This window comes from Salmo salar, chromosome ssa14 (genome assembly GCF_905237065.1).
Source record: "Salmo salar chromosome ssa14, Ssal_v3.1, whole genome shotgun sequence".
Taxonomy (NCBI): domain Eukaryota; kingdom Metazoa; phylum Chordata; class Actinopteri; order Salmoniformes; family Salmonidae; genus Salmo; species Salmo salar.
The window spans coordinates 56,102,753-56,123,010 of record NC_059455.1 but is presented as its reverse complement, the minus strand read 5'-3'; the positions used below and the strand labels follow the sequence as shown (position 1 = coordinate 56,123,010).

Here is a 20,258-nt window from a genome sequence, read left to right as displayed (position 1 = left end):
ACCTCAATCCTATAGAAACCTTGTTGGCAGAACTGAAAAAGTGTGCGCGAGCAAGGAGGCCTACAAACCTGACTCAGTTACACCAGCTCTGTCAGGAGGAATGGGACAAAATTCACCCAACTTATTGTGGGAAGCTTGTGGAAGGTTACCTGAAACGTTTGACCCAAGTTAAACAATTTCAAGGCAACGCTACCAAATACTAATTGAGTATATGTAAACTTCTGACCCAGTGGGAATGTGATGAAAGTAATAAAAGCTGAAATAAATCATTCGCTCTACTATTATTCTGACATTTCCCATTCATAAAATAAAGTGGTGATCCTAACTGACCTAAGACAGGGAATTTTTACTAGGATTGAATGTCAGGAACTGTTAAACGGAGTTTAAATGTATTTGGCTAAGGTGTATGTAAACTTACGACTTCAACTGTGCATGTAGATAGAGGTAAAGTGACTATACATGTATAATAAACAGAGTAGCAGCAGCATAAGAGGGGGGGACCATGCAAATAGTCCAGGTAGCCATTTGATTAGCTGTTCAGGAGTCTTATGGCTTGGGGGTAGAAGCTGTTAACCTGTCTGGGAACGTGGGTCAACAGCCAGTGGAATCGCGTCGCGCGAAATACAAAACCTCATAAATGCTATAACTTCAATTTCTCAAACATATGACTATTTTACACCATTTTATAGATACACCTCTCCTGAATCGAACCACGTTGTCCGATTTCAAAAAGGCTTTACAGCAAAAGCAAAACATTAGATTATGTTAGGAGAGTACCCTGCCAAAAAAAAATCACACTGCCATTTTCAAAGCAACTAGATGCATCACAAATACCCAAAACACAGCTAAATGCAGCACTAACCTTTGACAATCTTCATCAGATGACACTCCTAGGACATCATGTTACACAATACTTGCATTTTTTGTTCGATAAAGTTCATATTTATATATAAAAACAGCATTTTACATCGGCGCGTGACGTTCAGAAAATATTTTCCCTCAAATGCTTCCGGTGATTCAGCGCTACAATTTACAAAATTACTATTCGAAAACATTGTTAAAATATAATATTGTCATTCAAAGAATTATAGATTAACATCTCGTGAATGCAACCGCATTGCCAGATTTAAAAATAACTTTACTGGGAAATCACACTTTGCAGTAAACGACGTGGTATGCTCAGAAAAATAGGCTAGGCGATACATGTTAGCGCCATCTTGGAACCATCTAAAATCAAATATACTATTGTAAATATTCCCTTACCTTTGATTATCTTCATCCGAAGGCACTTGCAGGAATCCCAGGTCCACAACAAATGTAGTTTTGTTTGAAAAAGTTCATAATTTATGTCCCAATAGTTCCTTCTTGTTAGCGCGTTCCGAAGGCTACTCAATGTACTGAAGCGCGCGGGACTTGTCATCACAAATGTGCAATTTTTTTAAATTTACGTTAGTTCAAACACGTCAAACGTTGTATAACATAAATCTTTAGGGCCTTTTTCAACCAGAGCTTCAATAATATTCAAGGCGGACAATTGCATTGTCTTACTAAACGTTTCGGAACAAAAGGGTTGCCATGGGCGCCCGCGTCATAGTAGTAATGGCCCTCCCCTGTGACCAACTTCCCAAGCCTCTCTTTGGGTCAGTTTCTACCATAGAAGACTCAAACCACTTTGTAAAGACTGTTGACATCTAGTGGAAGCCTTAGGAAGTGCTAAATGATTAATAAGTCCCTGTGTGTTTCAATGGCTTTCAAAGGTTTGAAGTGATTCCACACATCAGATTTCCACTTCCTGTTAGGATTTGTCTCAGGGTTTTGACTGCCATATGAGTTCTGTTATACTCAGACACCATTCAAACAGTTTTAGAAACTTTAGAGTGTTTTCTATCCAAATCTACTAATTATATGCATATTCTAGTTACTGGGCAGGAGTAGTAACCAGATTAAATCGGGTATGTTTTTTTTTATCCGGCCGTGCAAATACTGCCCCCTATCCCCAACAGGTTAAGAAGCCTTTTGGACTTAGACTTGGCGCTCCGGTACCACTTGCTGTGCAGTAGCAGAGAGAACAGTGACTAGGGTGGCTGAAGTCTTTGGCAAGTTTTTGGGCCTTCCTCTGACACCGCCTGGTATAGAGGTCCTGGATGGCAGGAAGCTTGGCCCCAAGCTACCCTCTGTAGTGCCTTGCGGTCTGAGGCAGAGCAGTTGCCATACCAGGCGGTGATACAACCAGTCAGGATGCTGTCGATGGTGCAGCTGTAGAACTTTTAGAAGATCTGAGGACCCATGCTAAATCGTTTCAGTCTCCTGTGGGGGAATAGGCATTGTCGTACCCTCTTCACGACTGTCTTGGTGTGTTTGAACCATGATAGTTTGTTGGTGATGTGGACACCAAGGAATTGAAGCTCTCAACCTGCTCCACTGCAGCCCTGTCGATGAGAATGGGTTCGTGCTCCTTTTCCTGTAGTCCACAATCATCTCCTTTGTCTTGATCATGTTGAGGGAGAGGTTTTTATCCTGTCACCACACTGCCAGGTCTCTGACCTCCTGTCTATAGGCTGTGTCATCGTTGTCGGTGATCAGGCCTACCACTGTTGTTGTCGGCAAACTTAATGATGGTGTTGGAGTCAGGATATATGTGCCTTGTGTTTGTCTCTCTCTCCACCCAGTCCCTCAGTGTTCCAGCAGCCTGTTATCTTCCTGGGGGCCGACGTCACTCATCCTCCAGCCGGAGACGGAAAGAAGCCATCCATCGCAGCGGTCAGTTTCTTCCTGTCATTCTAGTTTCCATTGTCACTTTCCTCACAAACACTGCCTTGTCTGTCTATCTAGTTGTCATGGGGTCTGAGACATCTAGTACATTGGTAATTTACTAGTTTGTTTTGTTAACCAGACCCCTACAATAGCATTCTGAAACATGGTGTCAGAAGTCATGTTTCTGACCATCTCCCTCTCTCTGGCCCTATCCAGGTGGTAGGCAGTATGGACGCCCACCCCAGCAGGTACTGTGCCACAGTGAGGGTCCAGAGACCCAGACAGGAGGTGATCCAGGACCTGGCCTCCATGGTGCGGGAGCTCCTCATCCAGTTCTACAAGTCTACCCGCTACAAACCAACCAGAATCATATTTTATAGGGATGGTGTGTCAGAGGGACAGTTCAGACAGGTTAGTTAAAATACTTATATCCCCCTTCAATCTCTCATTTAAAGTTTACAACCAAGCCAAATGATGTCCCTATGTTGAAATGCATTTATTACAAATAGCAATGTTCTTCATAGTTTATTAACCTTAAACTAGAGTCTTAAGCTTAAATCTTTAGCTATTGGCCATCAACCCTAAATTCTTCACCGCTCGCCACTCTTTGCTGATGTGTTGACTTCTCTCTGTGTGGCAGGTGCTGTACTATGAGCTGCTGGCCATCAGAGAAGCCTGTATCATGTTGGAGAAAGAGTACCAGCCGGGCATCACCTACATTGTGGTGCAGAAGCGCCATCACACACGCCTCTTCTGTGCCGACCGCAACGAGCGGGTAAGGGGCGCTATGGATCTCTCCTTGTACATTAACGATTTACTTTGCTAGGTATAGATTGGTTGTTTAACTGTTTTTAAATGGAGTGTTTATTTGGCAGGTTGGACGGAGTGGTAACATTCCTGCAGGCACCACTGTGGACACAGATATAACACACCCCTATGAGTTTGACTTTTACCTCTGCAGCCATGCAGGAATACAGGTGTGTGTCAAGACTCATACCAAGGTTGTGTTCAATAGGCATAAGATGGTAACATTTTATAAAACTAAAGTTAGCATTCTTATTGGACAAGTTCAGGTAGTATCTCCTGCTTATTTCTCCCTAATGTTGACTCTTGCCATCATTTTCTCAGAGGTTTATCGGCTTCTATTAATTTCCACTGAACTTCATTGTCAGTGTTGAATCAATGCTGGTATTCTCTCCATGGAACCTGCATTGTCCCTGTGGTATTACTGACTTAGCCTACTCCCTCCAGGGTACAAGCAGACCTTCCCACTACCATGTTCTGTGGGACGACAACTGCTTCACAGCTGACGAGTTCCAGCTGCTCACCTACCAGCTGTGCCACACCTATGTCCGCTGCACCCGCTCAGTCTCCATCCCCGCGCCAGCCTACTACGCCCACCTGGTGGCCTTCCGCGCCCGCTACCACCTGGTGGACAAAGAACATGACAGGTGAGGGTGGGAAAGGGATTCATTTCATTGTGATCAGTATACTTTGCTGTTTATCAGGTAAAAATAAACTGGAGGTCGATATCATGTATTGATTGTAAAATGTTCATTCAAGATAAAGGTTCTCTCCCTCCCTTTCTGTCCTTTTCCCTTACTCGTTTCCTCACTTCCTTCTCTTGAACACACGCAGTGCGGAGGGCAGCCACGTCTCAGGGCAGAGCAATGGCCGAGACCCCACAGCCCTCGCCAAAGCTGTTCAGATTCATCACGACACACTGAGGACCATGTACTTCGCCTGAGAGTGGGGTGTTGGGAGGGTATTCTGTCAGCCTTGTCGGTCTCACATTGGACCCTGGGCTGGCACAGCTCTGGTCCTGACAAGGGGATGCCAAGCTGCTAAAGACAACAACTACAACAACAATAGCCAGAGGGGAGTACAGAAACGTTATGCAATATGAAACCAGCCAATCCTCTCCCGGCCTGTTCTCTTCTGCTGTGTTTTTAATTCATCATGGATTGTCTCTGATATTGCTCCTTGAGCTGTGCAAGTCATGTCCTCGCCTTACAGGTTTGACAGCAGCTCAACTTTTGCTTTGTGTTACTTTCAAAATGCCAGAGTGTAGAAGACAAGACGGGAATTGATAAGGATGGTTTCAGGGTGTGGAGGCATAGCAGGTCCAGTAAGGATCAGTCTTGTTCCTCAACACAGTGATGAATGATATGCTAACTTGTCTATCCATGGGGTTCAATTGCATAAGTTATCCTCTTTACATGTCTCTGTCAGCTTGTCGTTGTATGTGCGTCTTCTTATGTTCTGTAGAAGTCTGATTTGCCAGGATGATGCCTGTTAGTCAAGAACGCTCGTGAATCACAGCTATGCCATTTTTCATACGGCAAGCTGCTCGCCCAGTTACTCTACTCTCTAAGCCAATGGTGACTTACTTGTAGTCATTGCGCCAGTCAAAGTTTAACACTGCATTCTCTATCAATATCAACAGAGTTAGTTTTTTTTACATACAGCCACAGCCATTGTTTTAGGGATTACCTGTTAAGTACTGTTAGAATATCAACCCTAGCCACATCATGGACCTACTCAGAACCTTTACAGAGTTCACTGTGGAAGCTACAGATTTCACTTTTCTTTAGTTTTATTCCTGCTATTTTATGAGATTAGTCTTATTTAACATTCATTTTCAGCAATAGAAAACTTAGTTTGTGACCGAAGAGGTTTTTCACATTTTTAACTAAGGAACTGATGATGTCATGCAATCCTTAAGTGCAATAAGTCGTTAATGCAGAAAACAGGTCCTATGGTTAACATACCAATTTGATATTTTTGGGCCATTATGATCGGACATGGGCAAGTTATAACGGATAAAGAATGTAAACTGGGCCAAGAATTGATGCCATAAAATTGTTACGTGGGGGTGACAAATGACAGTTATTTTGTAAATTGGGTGAATGACAAAGTGCCTGTTTTGGGTGTAAAGAAGAATTTGAAAGACAAAGGGTGTATTTCTTTTCGTTAGAGCTCCTGTGAGATTAGTTTGTTTAGTTATACAGTCAAATTATTTCATCCAAGCATTACTGTAAGCATGATATGTTGTCCAGGACTGTCTGGGGTTAGAGAGCAGAGCGAGTGTGGCTGCATTGATTCAGTTTCATGATTTCGTTTTTAATGTGAATTATTATTGAGTATGTAGACTGACCAATTGAAGGTGGGGACAGTTAGCTAACGGATCTGTCTCATTCATTTTAACACTGGTGGTAGGATTCATTTTGCACTGTTAAAAGCAAGCATTCATATTTCAGAGTTTTATCAAGCCATTTTGTCACATTGTATTTGAAGGGCATTGTCTCTCCATTTGCCTTGCTGTGAAGTATCCTCCAGGTGAGGCTTTTGAGTTTCGTCTCGTTCCACTTGGACCAAACCAACGTGCCTGGGATCATCTGCTTGGGGAATGGATGGTATGGGCCTTGTCTGAATGGGATACAGTTGATCCCTGCTCTCACTGCCTTTGCAAAAGAAGCAGCCGCGTTGTAGCATGGCCAACGTTTTGCCACACTCATTGTCCTATAGCCACGTGTTACCAGAACAAAACTAGCTGCTATACTACATTTTTATTTTGTTCATATATATTTGTACAAAGAGACTATAAGAATGACAATTTACTGCACTTAAAGATGCATGTGTTTCAGGTGAGACACATGCCCTGGTGCTGAGAGATGCAGTTTGGTGTGTGTGTGTGTGTGTGTGTGTGTGTGTGTGTGTGTGTGTGTGGGGGGGGGGTTAGTAGACAGACCGCCTCTGTTGTAGTCAGAGATTGAGATTCATTGGGTGTTTTTCAAGGATCAGGAGTAACAATAGAGAGTACTCTCTCACTATGATACAGGGGACATACTTTAATTCCCAGAGGGTACGATTGTTTAGTAACATGGTTTACACCGGTTTGTGGAGATCAATACAGCTCCGCCCCTGGGGTTTGTGCGAATTGTCACAGCTAAAATTGTTACTTTCCTGCAAGATGTCAGACATTACCAGCATTTGATTTTACTTGAACAGCATAGGTAGGATCTGATCAACTGCAACTGTGGGCTAATGTGTAACTGCCCTGCTTGTGTGAATAATTTGTCTGTACAGCAGTAGTTCAGGAAGGAATTCGCTCTACACTCACGTTGCCACGGAATCGACCTCTAGAGCCAGTGGGTCGGGTTTTGCATCTAGGAGGCAGAGCATTGGGAGCTTGCGCTGTGTTCGTAACCAAGTGGGAGGTGGGAATTTACCAGTTGTGAAGTTATAAATACCATTCACACACTTTCAACTCATTGAGAAATGCCGATTTTTGTCTAATGTCCAACAAGCTGTGTAAACCATAAACTAAAAGTACAGCTACACTACATGACCAAAATTATGTGGAGACCAGATCGTCGAACATCTCGTTCCAAAATCATGGGCATTAATATGGAGTTCGTCCTCCCTTTGCTGCCATAACAGCCTCCACTCTTCTGGGAAGGCTTTCCACCTAATGTTGGAACATTGCTGAGGGGACTTGCTTCCATTCAGCCACAAGCATTAGTGAAGTCGGGCACTGATGTTGGGCGATTAGGCCTGGCTCACAGTCGGCCTTCCAATTCATCCCAAAGGTGTTCGATTGGGTTGAGGTCAGGACTCTGTGCAGGCCAGTCAAAATCTTCCACACCGATCTCAAAAAAACATTTCAGTATGGACCTCGCTTTGTGCACGGGCTCATTGTCATGCTGAAACAGAAAAGGTCCTTCCCCAAACTATTTCCATGAAGTTGGAAGCACAGAAGCGACTAAAATAGCATTGTATGCTGTAGCATTAAGATTTCCCTTCACTGGAACTAAGGGGCCTGGCCTGAACCATGAAAAACAGCCCCAGACCATTATTCCTCCTCCACCAAACTTTACAGTTGGCACTATGCATTCAGGCAGGTAGCATTCTCCTGGCATCCGCCAAACCCAGATTCGTCCGTCGGACTGCTAGATGGTGAAGTGCGATTCATCACTCCAGAGAACGCGTTTCCACTGCTCCAGAGTCCAATGGCGGCGAGCTTTACACCACTCCAGCTCCAGGAAACCCATTTCATGAAGCTCCTGACGAACAGTTCTTGTGCTGACGTTGCTTCCAGAGGCAGTTTGGAACTCTGTAGTGAGTGTTGCAATCAAGGACAGACTATTTTTACACGCTACGCACTTCAGCACTCGGTTGTCCCGTTCTGTGAGCTTGTGTGGCCTACCACTTCGTGGCTGAGCCGTTGTTGCTCCTAGGCGTTTCCACTTCTCAATAATAGCACTTATAGTTCACCAGAACAGCTTTAGCAGGGCAGAAATGTTATGAACTGACTTGTTGGAAAGGTGGCATCCTATGACAGTGCCACATTGAAAGTCACTGAGCTTTTCAGTAAGGCCATTCTACTGCCAATGTTTGTCTATGGAGATTGCATGGCAGTGTGCTTGATTTTATACACCTGTCAGCAACGGGTGTGGCTGAAATATCCAAATCCACTAATTTGAAGGGGTGGCCACATACCTTTTGTGTGTGTGTATATATAATGGATCATGCTTGCAAACAAATTATAGTGTTCAAAAACCATATTAAGATACATGTTTTGTTGCATTTATCTACCAAAAAATGCTGTAATGAAGGTCATTTCCTTAGTAGGTGATGTCAGAGGTCACCATGTGGGAGATCGGGATGATAGATGAGTTTCACACTAGTAATTACTAGTTGGAGGGCCATTCCAGTGGATTTTTCCCAGTCGTATGTGGTAAATTCCCACTTGGTTACGAATGCAGCATCATTCTGAGGCAGGGGGGTAATACAGGGCTTCCGTTTCAAATGGCACTCTATTCCCTCTATAATGCACTACTTTTGACCAGGACCCATAGGCCTCTTGGCAAAAGTAGTGCACTATAGGGAGTAGGGTTGCATTTGAGGTTGAACCAGGCTCCTTCATGTGATGCCCTCCCCCCTCTAAAAGCTGGACATCAGATGCCTTCTTTCATTATTCTAATGCATTTTTAATTCCGAAATGGAAATATATTTGTATATTTAAAATATGTAATGATATAATGAGCCACTTATTTTTGCTAATAAATTCTAGAAAAATAGAACAATAATGACGATAATAATGAAAAAGACCATAGTGATATAGTGAATAATTCAATAGACTGTCGTTTATTTCCTGGTTGCTAAAATTCTAGTAGTACCCCTAATTTCAGTTTGACAAAACAAGCAAGATAATCATTGTACCATCTAAACTGCTGTGAAATATCTTTTTAATAACCAAAAATATTGTATTTTTGGCTTTTCTAAGCTGGTGTACAAAACGGAACGTAAACCCGAAACTTAAGAACGGGAAGCCTAGAAAAAGCGCACAGAGAATAGATCAACCGCTTCTTAGACTTGCTTTCAATGAGAGTGACAGATCTATAACTCACATAGATCAACCGCTTCTTAGACTTGCTTTCAATGAGAGTGACAGATCTATAACTCACATTTCTATGTGCATTTGGTCGGGTCGCCAATGAAGTTACATATTGCAGCTTTTACAGCAATGTGTGTCATATTGAAGCTGCATTTAAATGACCTACTGTGTGGGGGGGGGCTTGTTTTTTTGTGGCAGCTGTTGTCTTGTGACTGATTGGATGAACCTCCTGCTATTTCCCATCACGCTCCTCTATGTTCATTGAGCTAACAATCTCTGGAGAGTAGCCTAGCTTCCATTCAGTAGGTTCCATTCATCTCACAGAGCCTGGTCTTCTAGAACCTGTAGTGAATGTGACCTACATTTTGATTGTTGATTTCCTCCAAAACATTTGACTGTGTGCATCCCTCAAAGTTTTTCATGTGGAAGGAGTGAAGGTTTTATCCTTGGACAGAATAGTCTGTAGACTGTGCCTTTTCTTGATGGTGCTGAAAACAAGTAAATCAAAGAGATCTTAATTTCAAAACGTTGAGGGCAATATGCCCATGTCTACATTGATACATGACAATTTTGTGTCTGTGTGACACAGACATACAGTATAAGAACACAATAATATGCAGAACCAACCAGTTTTGAGGTGTCAGGACCAAAAATGCTTATGGGGATGGTAAGGTAGGCAGGCACTTGCATGGCACAACCAAAGAAGTTGCATTTAATAACTGGGCATGATACTAGAGTGGATATTTTAGACTGCCACCCTCCTCACGGTGGAAAACAATTTAATTTAATGCATGGGATTTCCACCCCTGGTTCCCTTTGTTTAAACCTTTAGTAGATGGATGTTCAGTGATGGTGTTCTACCCAAAGTGATCTTTAGGCTCTGAGCAACTAGCTGTTGGGGTTACACCAGGGGGTGCTTCCCAAATGGCACCATATTCCTTATATAGTGCACTACTTTTGACCAGAGTACCTCTTCTTTTGAATTACTATCCTGTGAGAGCCACTTGCCACATGTTGATGCTAAATTCTTTCAAACACCATTTATGTCCCAAATAGCACCCTATTCTCTTTTATAGTGCACTAATATTGGCTCTGATCAAAAGTGGATGGATGGATGGATGGATGGAATAGTGCCATTTGGGAAGTAATTCTGGTGAACCCAACCATTTATTCCAGGCCTAAACGAAAATGCATTCTATTTGTTTAGAACCACTGCTCTTGCATGTATACATTTCTTCAAGATCTTACAGCAAGAGGTTTACAGACAGAGAACAACATGCAGTTGTGCCACAAGAATGCCTGCTTGCCTAGAAAAGGATTCCTCTGAAAATCTCCAAACCCTGCACCTCTTGGCTCCATATCGTACTTATTAATAAGATGCAAATGACAAATTGCTTTGGTAACAATATGCAAAAAAATTGCAAATACCTTTTTTTGTCTGATCCTGTTAAGCGTTTTTATTTGGTTGTCATATGTAATAGTTTTAATTAAAACAATGTATGAAATCTGTTGGTGTATTCATTGAGCGAATGGATAAGTGATGCATGTTGACTCTTGCAGTTTTTTTCTGCTTCATTCCTAGCCAGACTGAGATACGGTACTCAACTGTGATGGGGAGTTGCACTTAAGTGTAGGATTCTATTATGTATTTCTTCATTTACATTACATTACATTTAAGTCATTTAGCAGACGCTCTTATCCAGAACGACTTACAAATTGGTGCATTCACCTTATGATATCCAGTGGAACAACCACTTTACAATAGTGCATCTAAATCTTTTAAGGGGGGGGGTTAGAAGGATTACTTTATCCTATCTTAGGTATTCCTTAAAGATTTAAATGACTTAGTTGTACTTCTAGAACTAAAGCAAGACCATAGATGGCTTCACAGAAAATAAAAGCATATAGGGGAGCACTAGTAGCCCAGGATACAGCAGAAACATTTATTTCTCCAAGTTGGAGATTAATCTGTCGCCAACTATTCCATTTTGGGTACCTTTTTTGCATCATCTGACAGTCATAGAGCTTCACATTATGATGTCGGCTACAATGTTGCGTCATCTGACAGTCAAAGATTGCCAATCACTAAAGCCCTTCATAGGGCTATTTGTTTAACGTTGCCATGGCATTTTAATTATTTAGTAGTTGCGTTTGACTCGTTGCGTCTGTGCGTTACCTGGAGACCGTCTACAAGAGTTGGCGAGGGACAGGTTATGAAACACCGCTGCAGACACTCCAGGATTTCCGCCATTTCGAGAACTTTTGGTGAGTAAATATAGTTCCGTTATGTAACAATTTAGCTTGTGCCATAATGCCAAAGCTATGTTGAATATTTTTATTTTACCTTTATTTAACCAGGTAGGCAAGTTGAGAACAAGTTCTCATTTACAATTGCGACCTGGCCAAGATAAAGCAAAGCAGTTCGACAACATACAAAAACAGAGTTACACATGGAGTAAAACAACACAATCAATGATACAGTAGACAAAAATAAGACTATATACAATGTGAGCAAATGATGTGAGATAAGGGAGGTAAAGGCCAAAAAGGCCATGGTGCAAAGTATATAAAGTATTGCAAGTAAAACACTGGAATGGTAGATTTATAATTTGAAGAAAGTTCAAAGTTAAAATATAAATAATATGGTGCAAAGGAGCAAAATAATAAATAAAATAAATAAATACAGTAGGGGAAGAGGTAGTAGTTTGGGCTAAATTATAGATGGGCTATGTACAGGTGCAGTGATCTGGGAGCTGCTCTGATAGCTGGTGCTTAAAGCTAGTGAGGGAGATAAGTGTTTCCAGTTTCAGAGATTTTTGTAGTTCGTTCCAGTCATTGGCAGCAGAGAACTGGAAGGAGAGACGACCAAAGGAGGAGTTGGCTTTAGGGGTGACCAGAGAGATATACCTGCTGGAGCGCGTGCTACAGGTGGGTGCTGCTATGGTGACCAGTGAGCGGAGATAAGGGGGGACTTTACCTAGCAGGGTCTTACATTTGCCAGGACAGCGGAGTCAATCACCACCTTCCGGAGACACCTCAAACCCCACCTCTTTAAGGAATACCTAGGATAGGATAAAGTAATCCTTCTAACCCCCCCCCCCCCCTAAACGATTTAGATGCACTATTGTAAAGTGGTTGTTCCACTGGATATAAGGTGAATGCACCATTTTGTAAGTCGCTCTGGATAAGAGCGTCTGCTAAATGACTTAAATGTAAATGTAACTACAATTGAAGTACATGTAGCTCCGGAGTATTATGTTTATAAAGAAAGCAACACAATTTTCTTAGAAACTATAATTTACAATAAAGGTACAGCAAAGAATGTGTCTGAAAATGTCAAAACATTGTGAAATATCCTTAGCATAGCTCCCCATATCAAATTCATAAGTCAAAAGCTTTCAATAGTGGATGACCCCACACTGCTGAAGGAGAGGATGGGAGAGACATGTCTCCTATTTCTCCTCATTCTTGTTCAAAGCAGACTGGGCAGGTTCCAGGGGTTTGGTATAGGCTACCTCTCACTAGCGTCGTTCTATCCTCCACTGAACCACAACACTGTCCTGTGGATCCCCAGCTCAGACGGCCTTGGTAGCGTACAGCCCTTTGTGTCTGAAGTTGGGCATGCTCCACACCCTCTGGGACCTGTCAGCCCTTTCCTCCAGTGCCTTCTCCACGTCTTCTGACACCGTCTTCAGCTCGCACACACCCTCCCCTCCCCCTCCAGTCGAGGTCAGGCCCAAGGTGCTGCCAAAAGGGTTGATCTTGACGCGTGACTTGAAGTTCATGAGAGACATGCTCATGGCCCGTTTGTTGTTCCACTGGCGCGAGAGCCGCTGCGCCTCCTGCTCCTCCCTCATGCGGTCCAAGGCCTCGAGGACGACTGTGCGGAAAAGGGCAGACACCTCCTGCACGTTCTCGGTCACCACCTGGCGGAACCTGGATATCAAAGAGAGAAGTCAAATTGGTCTCGGATCCCGTGTGGCTCAGTTGGTAGAGCATGGTGTTTGCAACGCCAGGGTCGTGGGTTCGATTCCCACGGGGGACCAGTCCAGAGAAAAAAAAATGTATGAAATGTATGCATTCACTACTGTAAGTCGCTCTGGATAAGAGCGTCTGCTAAATGACTAAAATGTAATGTAAATGTAAATGACCAGCTCTGAAACCAGATTGCATAGCGGAGAGGGTGCGGTGGGATTCGAAATCGTCGGTAATCTGTTTGTTGACTTGGCTTTCGAAGACCTTAGAAAGGCAGGGTAGGATGGATATAGGTCTGTAGCAATTTGGGTCAAGAGTGTCACCTCCTTTGAAGAAGGGGATGACAGCATAATAATGGATAAAGGTTGTCTACTTATAGGTTCAATATCAAATTAAAACCAATTTTATTAGGCTAACTATCAAAAACAGCCACCATAAAAACAAGACTGCAGGTATTTTCCATTATTCAAACACCTGACGTTAATTACAGTAGCATAGTATGTGTGCTGAATTAAGCATAGGCTACGGAGAAAACATATCTTGCCTAGTTTCAATTTGATTAGGCCTAGTCTCTTTCCTGAGGGAAAGTTGCAGACATTGGGTGTTTCTCAAAATGCTTACTACCGTGCCAAACATATGTATAACTAAACCAAGATTGGGAACAAATTAGTCATAGTTGGCAGAACAAGCAAGGACCCTGGGCAGAGCCAAGCACGAGCTTGCGAGATCCTATTGGCTCGTTGTAGCATATATTTTCATATTTCTGTTAGGGAACGCCGACTCAAGTGGCTAAATTCGCCTTTGCACTCCTAAACAATGCACTTTTTTTTCTTACTTTACCAAGGGGTAAAGCCTACAAAACTTAGTCCACTCTGTTCGTAACAGGATAGTTTTGGGAACAGAAAACTGTTATTGAGATCAAATGTTTCATCGGTGAGAAAATGTGCAGAATGTCTGACAAAATCCATGTCGTTCCTGCTTCTCCAACTGCCGGACACTTGGCTTCCTCACTACGAGTGGAAACGCCAAGTGGATGCTTCACATTAATATATCCGGTGAAATGTCTGTCTCATTGTTCTCATACGTACTGTATATAGCGATCACATAAGTCAATAGGGCTAACTGGCTAGCTACCTGTATTGTCAGATAGCCACGAAAAATCGACATTTAACATAATATTAGTTTTAGGTCATTTTTTCATGTCTAACTAGCTTGCTAGCGAGAATTACAATTCACACATCTAGTTGATTAAATATGAAGCAAAACGTTTGCTTTGGGTATATCTTGTTTCGTTTATTATTGCCATTGTCCTGGCTGGAAGGTTCAGTAAATGGGGGGTAAAGCATGAGGTGCTACAGTAGAGGAAGTGTGAGTGCTTCTCAAATGTGTTGTTTTGTCCATTCTCCACAGTCTTGTCCTCACAAGAATGTACTCAAGAGAACGTGGTCGGAGAATGCACTCGGAGCATGAGAGTGTAGAGCACGGTAGTGCCAAGCCTGGGCTCAGGTACAGTGTGTCTGACTGGGACACCAGTAACAAGCAGATATCTGACACAGCAGAACACAGGCGACACATGTCACACATGACAAGGCAGGAAGGGAGGGCCTTACGCAATGAGACAACCAGCAAGGTAAGATTTTGTGACTATGTAATGAAACAACCAATTCAGTAAGGGCTTGCTTGACTTTGTGACTAACATTGGCCTACAGACAGAGCCTTATAAATTAGTTAACACATTGTCATGGACTATTATTTATTATCATCACACTTATTCATGCCATCTCTATCCTCTCACTCTTTCTCCCCTCACTCTCTCAATCTCTCTACCTCATCTCCCACAGACTAACTGGGATAAGAGTGATAGCTCTCGCAGGCTGAGTGATAGGATCTGGGATATCTCCCGCTGGAGAGAGACTTTGGAATCATGCATACAGGAAGTGGAGAAAGAGATGGATGCCTTAACCCTGGTGAGATTTCAGATTAGTATTAATCTGGCATGCCATTGTTTCAACGTAAAAACAAAGTGTGAAGTACCTGGTAAAAAAACAACATTCTGGCAGCTTTCTACATTTATCAGACTTAGCAATAAACCAGGTTGTAGGGTGATGTATTGACGTGCTAGTACACCGTAAGTGAGTTTGGCTGCTCTGTCTCTGTGTCTCAGGGGAAGGAGGAGACTGAGCGGGCTCTGACGGCCACTGCAGTGCCTCTAGAGGTCACGGTGGAGTGCCTGACCCTGAGGGAGGGTCGCCGCGGCAACGAGCTGGTCAGCGACCCAGTGGAGGCCCAGCTGAAGAAGGAAGTGGAGATGATCGACGGAGCACAGCGGGTGTTCCAGCAGGGCATCGACAAGGCATTCGAGCAGCTGTGGTAAGAAACCTTTTGACCAATGTTGTGTCCCAAATGGCGCCCTATTCCCTTTATAATGTACTACTTTTGCCCAGAGTCCTATGTGCCCTGGTCAAAAGCAGGGGTTAGAACAGGTTTAGGGAACAGAATCAAAAAACAGAAAATAACTGTTTGATGAACAGAACCGAGAACAAAATTGATCTATACTGAACCCGGTTAATAATGTTCTTTTACGTTCCGGGCAAGGTTCATAGATGAGCAGCAGCGTCAAATAATAATCAAAGTGGTTGTAGAGGGTGCAACAGCTTAGCACCTAAGGACTCAATGTCAGTTGCCTTTTCATAGCTGACCATTCAGAGGTTGAGACTAGAGGTCGACCGATTAATCGGAATGGCCGATTAATTAGGGCCGATTTCAAGTTTTCATAACAATCGGTAATCAGTATTTTTGGACACCAATTTGCCGAATTTTTAAATTGTATTTTTTATTTATTTAAATGTTTTTTTTTACACCTTTATTTAACTAGGCAAGTCAGTTAAGAACACATTCTTATTTTCAATGACGGCCTAGGAACGGCGTGTTAACTGCCTTGTTCAGGGGCAAAACGACAGATTTTTACCTTGACAGCTCGGGGATTCAATCTTGCAACCTTACGGTTAACTTGTCCAACGCTCTAACCACCTGCTTTACATTGCACTCCACGAGGAGCCTGCCTGTTATGCGAATGCAGTAAGAAGCCAAGGTAAGTTGCTAGCTAGCATTAAACTTATCATATAAAAAAACAATCACTAGTTAACTACACATGGTTGATGATACTACTAGTTTATCTAGCCTGTCCTGTGTTGCATATAATCGATGCGGTGCGCATTTGTGAAAAAGAACTGTCGTTGCTCCAACGTGTACCTAACCATAAACATCAATGTCTTTCTTAAAATCAATACACAAGTATATATTTTTAAACCTGCATATTTAGTTAATATTGCCTGCTAACATTAATTTCTTTTAACCTGTTGAGGACCTGATCCCGGTATTGGGATTTATTGTCAAAAGACCATGTCGGGAAATTCAAAACTGCAAGAATCTAATAATTTCAATTTCTCAAACAATCAACTATTTTTCACCATTTGAAAGATAAACATCTCCTAAATCCAACCACATTGTCTGATTTCAAAGAGGCTTTACGGCGAAAGCATAAAGTTAGGTTATGTTAGGAGAATACATTGAAAATAGCTGTGTGTAATGTTTTGTCAATTCAAAGACAGGCGTCACCAAAAGCAGATAACCAGCTAAAATTATGCACTAACCTTTGACAATCTTCATCAGATGACATTATGTTATACAATACATGCATTTTTTGTTCCATCAAGTTCATATTTATATAAAAAAACAGCATTTTACAGTAGCGGTGAAATTCAGATATTTCTTTTTCCTCAAATGCTTTCTGGTGAAGCAGCGTTACAATTTACAAAATTACTATTCGAAAACATTGGTAAATTATAATATTGTCATTCAAAGAATTATAGATTAACATCTCGTAAATGCTACCGCATTGCCAGATTTCAAAATAACTTTACTGGGAAATCACACTTTGCAATAAACGGGGTGCTATGCTAAGAACAATAGGCTAGGATATACAGGTTAGCACCATCTAATATCAATAATACTATTGTAAATATCCCCTTACCTTTGATTATCTCCATCAGAAGGCACTTCCAGGAATCCCAGGTCCACAACAAATGTGGTTTCTTTCGACAAAGTTCATAATTTATGTCCAAATAACTCCAAGTTGTTCCATGTTGTTAGGCGTTCAGTAGGCTCCTCAAAAGTAGGGCGGGGGGGGGAAGTCACGACGAAAAGTAAAAAAAAAAAATCTATTTACATTCGTTCAAACATGTCAAACATTGTTTAGCATCAATCTTTAGGGCCATTTTTAACGTGAAACATCAGTAATATTTCAACCCGACCTCTCCTGTGTCTTGAAAAACGTTTTTGAAAAATGTCTCGCCTCACATGCCCGCGCAGGTGCGCGCAATAATGAAGTGACGACATCCCAGGGACGTCAACTTCCCTGCATTCTAATTCGGTCTCTGTTCATCATAGACGCTTCAAACAACTTTATAAAGATCGTTGACATCTAGTGGAAGCCGTAGGAAGTGCGAAATGAATCCTTTGTCACTGTGTGATCTATTAGCAATGACTCAAATAGTACAGCCACAAAATTCTCATTTCCTGGTTGTATTTTTCTCCAGGTTTTTGCCTGCCATATGAGTTTTGTTATACTTAGACACCATTCAAACAGTTTTAGAAAATTCAGAGTGTTTTCTATCCAAATATGTTAATAATATGCATATCCTAGCTTCTGAGTTGGTGTAGGAGGCAGTTAAAAATGGGCACATATTTTTTTCAAAATTCTCAATACTGCCCCCTAGCCCGTAGAGGTTAACTAGGGAAAATGTGTCACCTCTTGCAACAGAGTTAGTGTATATGCAGCAGTTTGGGCCGCCTGGCTCGTTGCGAACTGTGTGAAGACTATTTCTTCCTAACAAAGACAGCCAACTTCGCCAAATGGGGGATGATTTAACAAAAGCGCATTAGCGAAAAAAAGCACAATCGTTGCACGACTGTACCTAACCATAAACATCAATGCCTTTCTTAAAATCAATACACGGAAGTATATATTTTTAAACCTGCATATTTAGCTAAAAGAAATCCAGGTTAGCAGGCAATATTAACCAGGTGAAATTGTCACTTCTCTTGTGTTCATTGCACGCAGAGTCAGGCTATATGCAACAGTTTGGGCCGCCTGGCTCGTTGCGAACTAATTTGCCAGAATTTTATGTAATTATGACATAACATTGAAGGTTGTGCAATGTAACAGGAATATTTAGACTTAGGGATGCCACCCGTTAGATAAAATACGGAACGGTTCCGTATTTCACTGAAAGAATAAAAGTTTTGTTTTCGAGATGATAGTTTCCGGATTCTACCATATTAAAGACCTAAAGCTCGTATTTCTGTGTGTTTATTATATTATAATTAAGTCTATGATTTGATAGAGCAGTCTGACTGAGCGGTGGTAGGCACCAGCAGGCTCGTAAGCGTTCATTCAAACAGCACTTTCGTGCGTTTTGCCAGCAGCTCTTCGCAATGCTTCAAGCATTGCGCTGTTTATGACTTCAAGCCTATAAACACCCGAGATTAGGCTGGTGTAACCAATGTGAAATGGCTAGCTAGTTAGCGGGGTGTGCGCTAATAGCGTTTCAAACGTCACTCGCTCTGAGACTTGAAGTAGTTGTTCCCCTTGCTCTGCATGGTTAACACTGCTTCGAGGGTGGCTGTTGTCGATTTGTTCCTGGTTCGAGCCCAGGTAGGTGCGAGGAGAGGGACGGAAGCTACACTGGCAATACTAAAGTGCATATAAGAACATCCAATAGTTAAAGGTATATGAAATACAAATCGTATAGAGAGAAATAGTCCTATAATAACTACAACCTAAAACTTCTTACATGGGAATATTGAAGACTCATATTAAAAGGAACCACCAACTTTCATATGTTCTCATGTTCTTAGCAAGGAACTTAAACGTTAGCTTTCTTACATGGCACATATTGCACTTTTACTTTGTTCTCCAACACTTTGTTTTTGCATTATTTAAACCAAATTGAACATGTTTCATTATTTATTTGAGGCTAAATTGATTTTATTGATGTATTATATTAAGTTAAAATAAGTGTTCATTCAGTATTGTAGTAATTGTCATTATTACAAATAAAATCGGCCGATTAATCGGTACCGGGGTTTTTGGTCCTCCAATAATTGGCATCGGCGTTGAAAAATCATAATCAGTCGACCTCTAGTTGAGACAGCAAGTGCGGTAGAGAGAGTGGGTCAAAAACAGCAGGCCAAGGTAGCACATCCGGTGGACAGGTCAGGGTTCCATAGCCGCAGGCAGAACAGTTGAAACTGAAGCAGCAGCAGGACAAGGTAGCACATCCATTGAACAGGTCAGGGTTCCATAGCCGCAGGCAGAACAGCAGAAACTTGATCAGCAGCACGACCAGGTGGACTGGGGAGAGGGACAGCCAGGCCAGGTAGTCCTGAGGCATGGGTCCTAGGCTCAGGTCCTCCGGGAGATGGGGGGAGAGATGGTAGAATTAGAGGGAGCATACTTAAGATCACACAGGACACCAGATAAGACAGGAGAATTACACCAGATAGGACAGACTGACCCTAGCTCCCCGTCACATAGACTAATGCAGCATAGATACTGAGATGGGGTGGGGGACACTGTGGCCCAGTCTGACAATAGCCCCAGACAGGGCCAACCAGGCAGGATATAACCACACCCACTTTGCCAAAGCACAGCCCCCACACCACTAGAGGGATATCAACAGACCACCAACTTACACAGCCTTGTCTCAGGGTAGTATAGCCCATAAAGATCTTCCCACCACATAAGCCCAAGTGGGCGCAAAACCGGACAGGAAGAACACGTCAGTGACTCAACCGACTCAAGTAGAGTATAGCGTGGGAGAGCACTAGTAAGCCAGTGACTCAGCCCCCGTAATAGGGTCAGAGGCAGAGAATCACAGGCAGAGAGTGAGCAAGCGTGCTTTGTCACTCCAGTGCCTTGCCGTTCACTTTCGCACCCATGGGCCAGACTACACTCAGTCATAGGACATACTGAAGAGATGGGTCTTCAGTAAAGACTTAAAGGTTGAGACAGAGTCTGCGTCTCTCACGTGGATAGGGAGACCATTCCATAAAAATGGGGCTTTAT

The 20,258-nt window shown here is 42.5% G+C and overlaps 3 protein-coding genes across 7 annotated transcripts in view; 2 read left to right on the top strand and 1 right to left on the bottom strand.

The window, feature by feature from the left end:
• LOC106569767 (protein argonaute-3) overlaps positions 1 to 7,376 on the top strand; it is a 42,803-nt gene extending 35,427 nt beyond the window's left edge. For both annotated transcript variants that reach the window (XM_014141361.2, XM_014141360.2), the window contains exons 14-19: positions 2,670 to 2,760; positions 2,971 to 3,165; positions 3,395 to 3,529; positions 3,630 to 3,731; positions 4,006 to 4,205; positions 4,393 to 7,376. In XM_014141361.2, coding sequence (XP_013996836.1) covers positions 2,670 to 2,760; positions 2,971 to 3,165; positions 3,395 to 3,529; positions 3,630 to 3,731; positions 4,006 to 4,205; positions 4,393 to 4,501 — 832 coding nt within the window. In that variant the 3' untranslated portion in view covers positions 4,502 to 7,376. The remainder of the gene's footprint in view (positions 1 to 2,669; positions 2,761 to 2,970; positions 3,166 to 3,394; positions 3,530 to 3,629; positions 3,732 to 4,005; positions 4,206 to 4,392) is intronic.
• A 3,795-nt stretch (positions 7,377 to 11,171) lies between these two features.
• LOC106569768 (tektin 2 (testicular)) overlaps positions 11,172 to 20,258 on the top strand; it is a 32,689-nt gene continuing 23,602 nt past the window's right edge. The window contains exons 1-4 of one of the 4 annotated variants that reach the window (XM_014141364.2): positions 11,172 to 11,419; positions 14,540 to 14,759; positions 14,971 to 15,096; positions 15,294 to 15,499. In XM_014141364.2, coding sequence (XP_013996839.1) covers positions 14,556 to 14,759; positions 14,971 to 15,096; positions 15,294 to 15,499 — 536 coding nt within the window. In that variant the 5' untranslated portion in view covers positions 11,172 to 11,419; positions 14,540 to 14,555. Of the gene's footprint in view, positions 11,420 to 12,009; positions 12,083 to 14,066; positions 14,192 to 14,539; positions 14,760 to 14,970; positions 15,097 to 15,293; positions 15,500 to 20,258 lie in introns of those variants that run through there. The other 3 variants (XM_014141365.2, XM_014141363.2, XM_014141362.2) reach the window with 3 other exon arrangements.
• On the bottom strand, positions 12,439 to 13,098 carry LOC106569769 (protein RD3; the record flags this gene model as incomplete). The annotated part of the gene is made up of 1 exon (XM_014141366.2): positions 12,439 to 13,098. A coding segment is annotated over one exon (369 nt), but the record flags the coding sequence as incomplete, so codon positions are not given.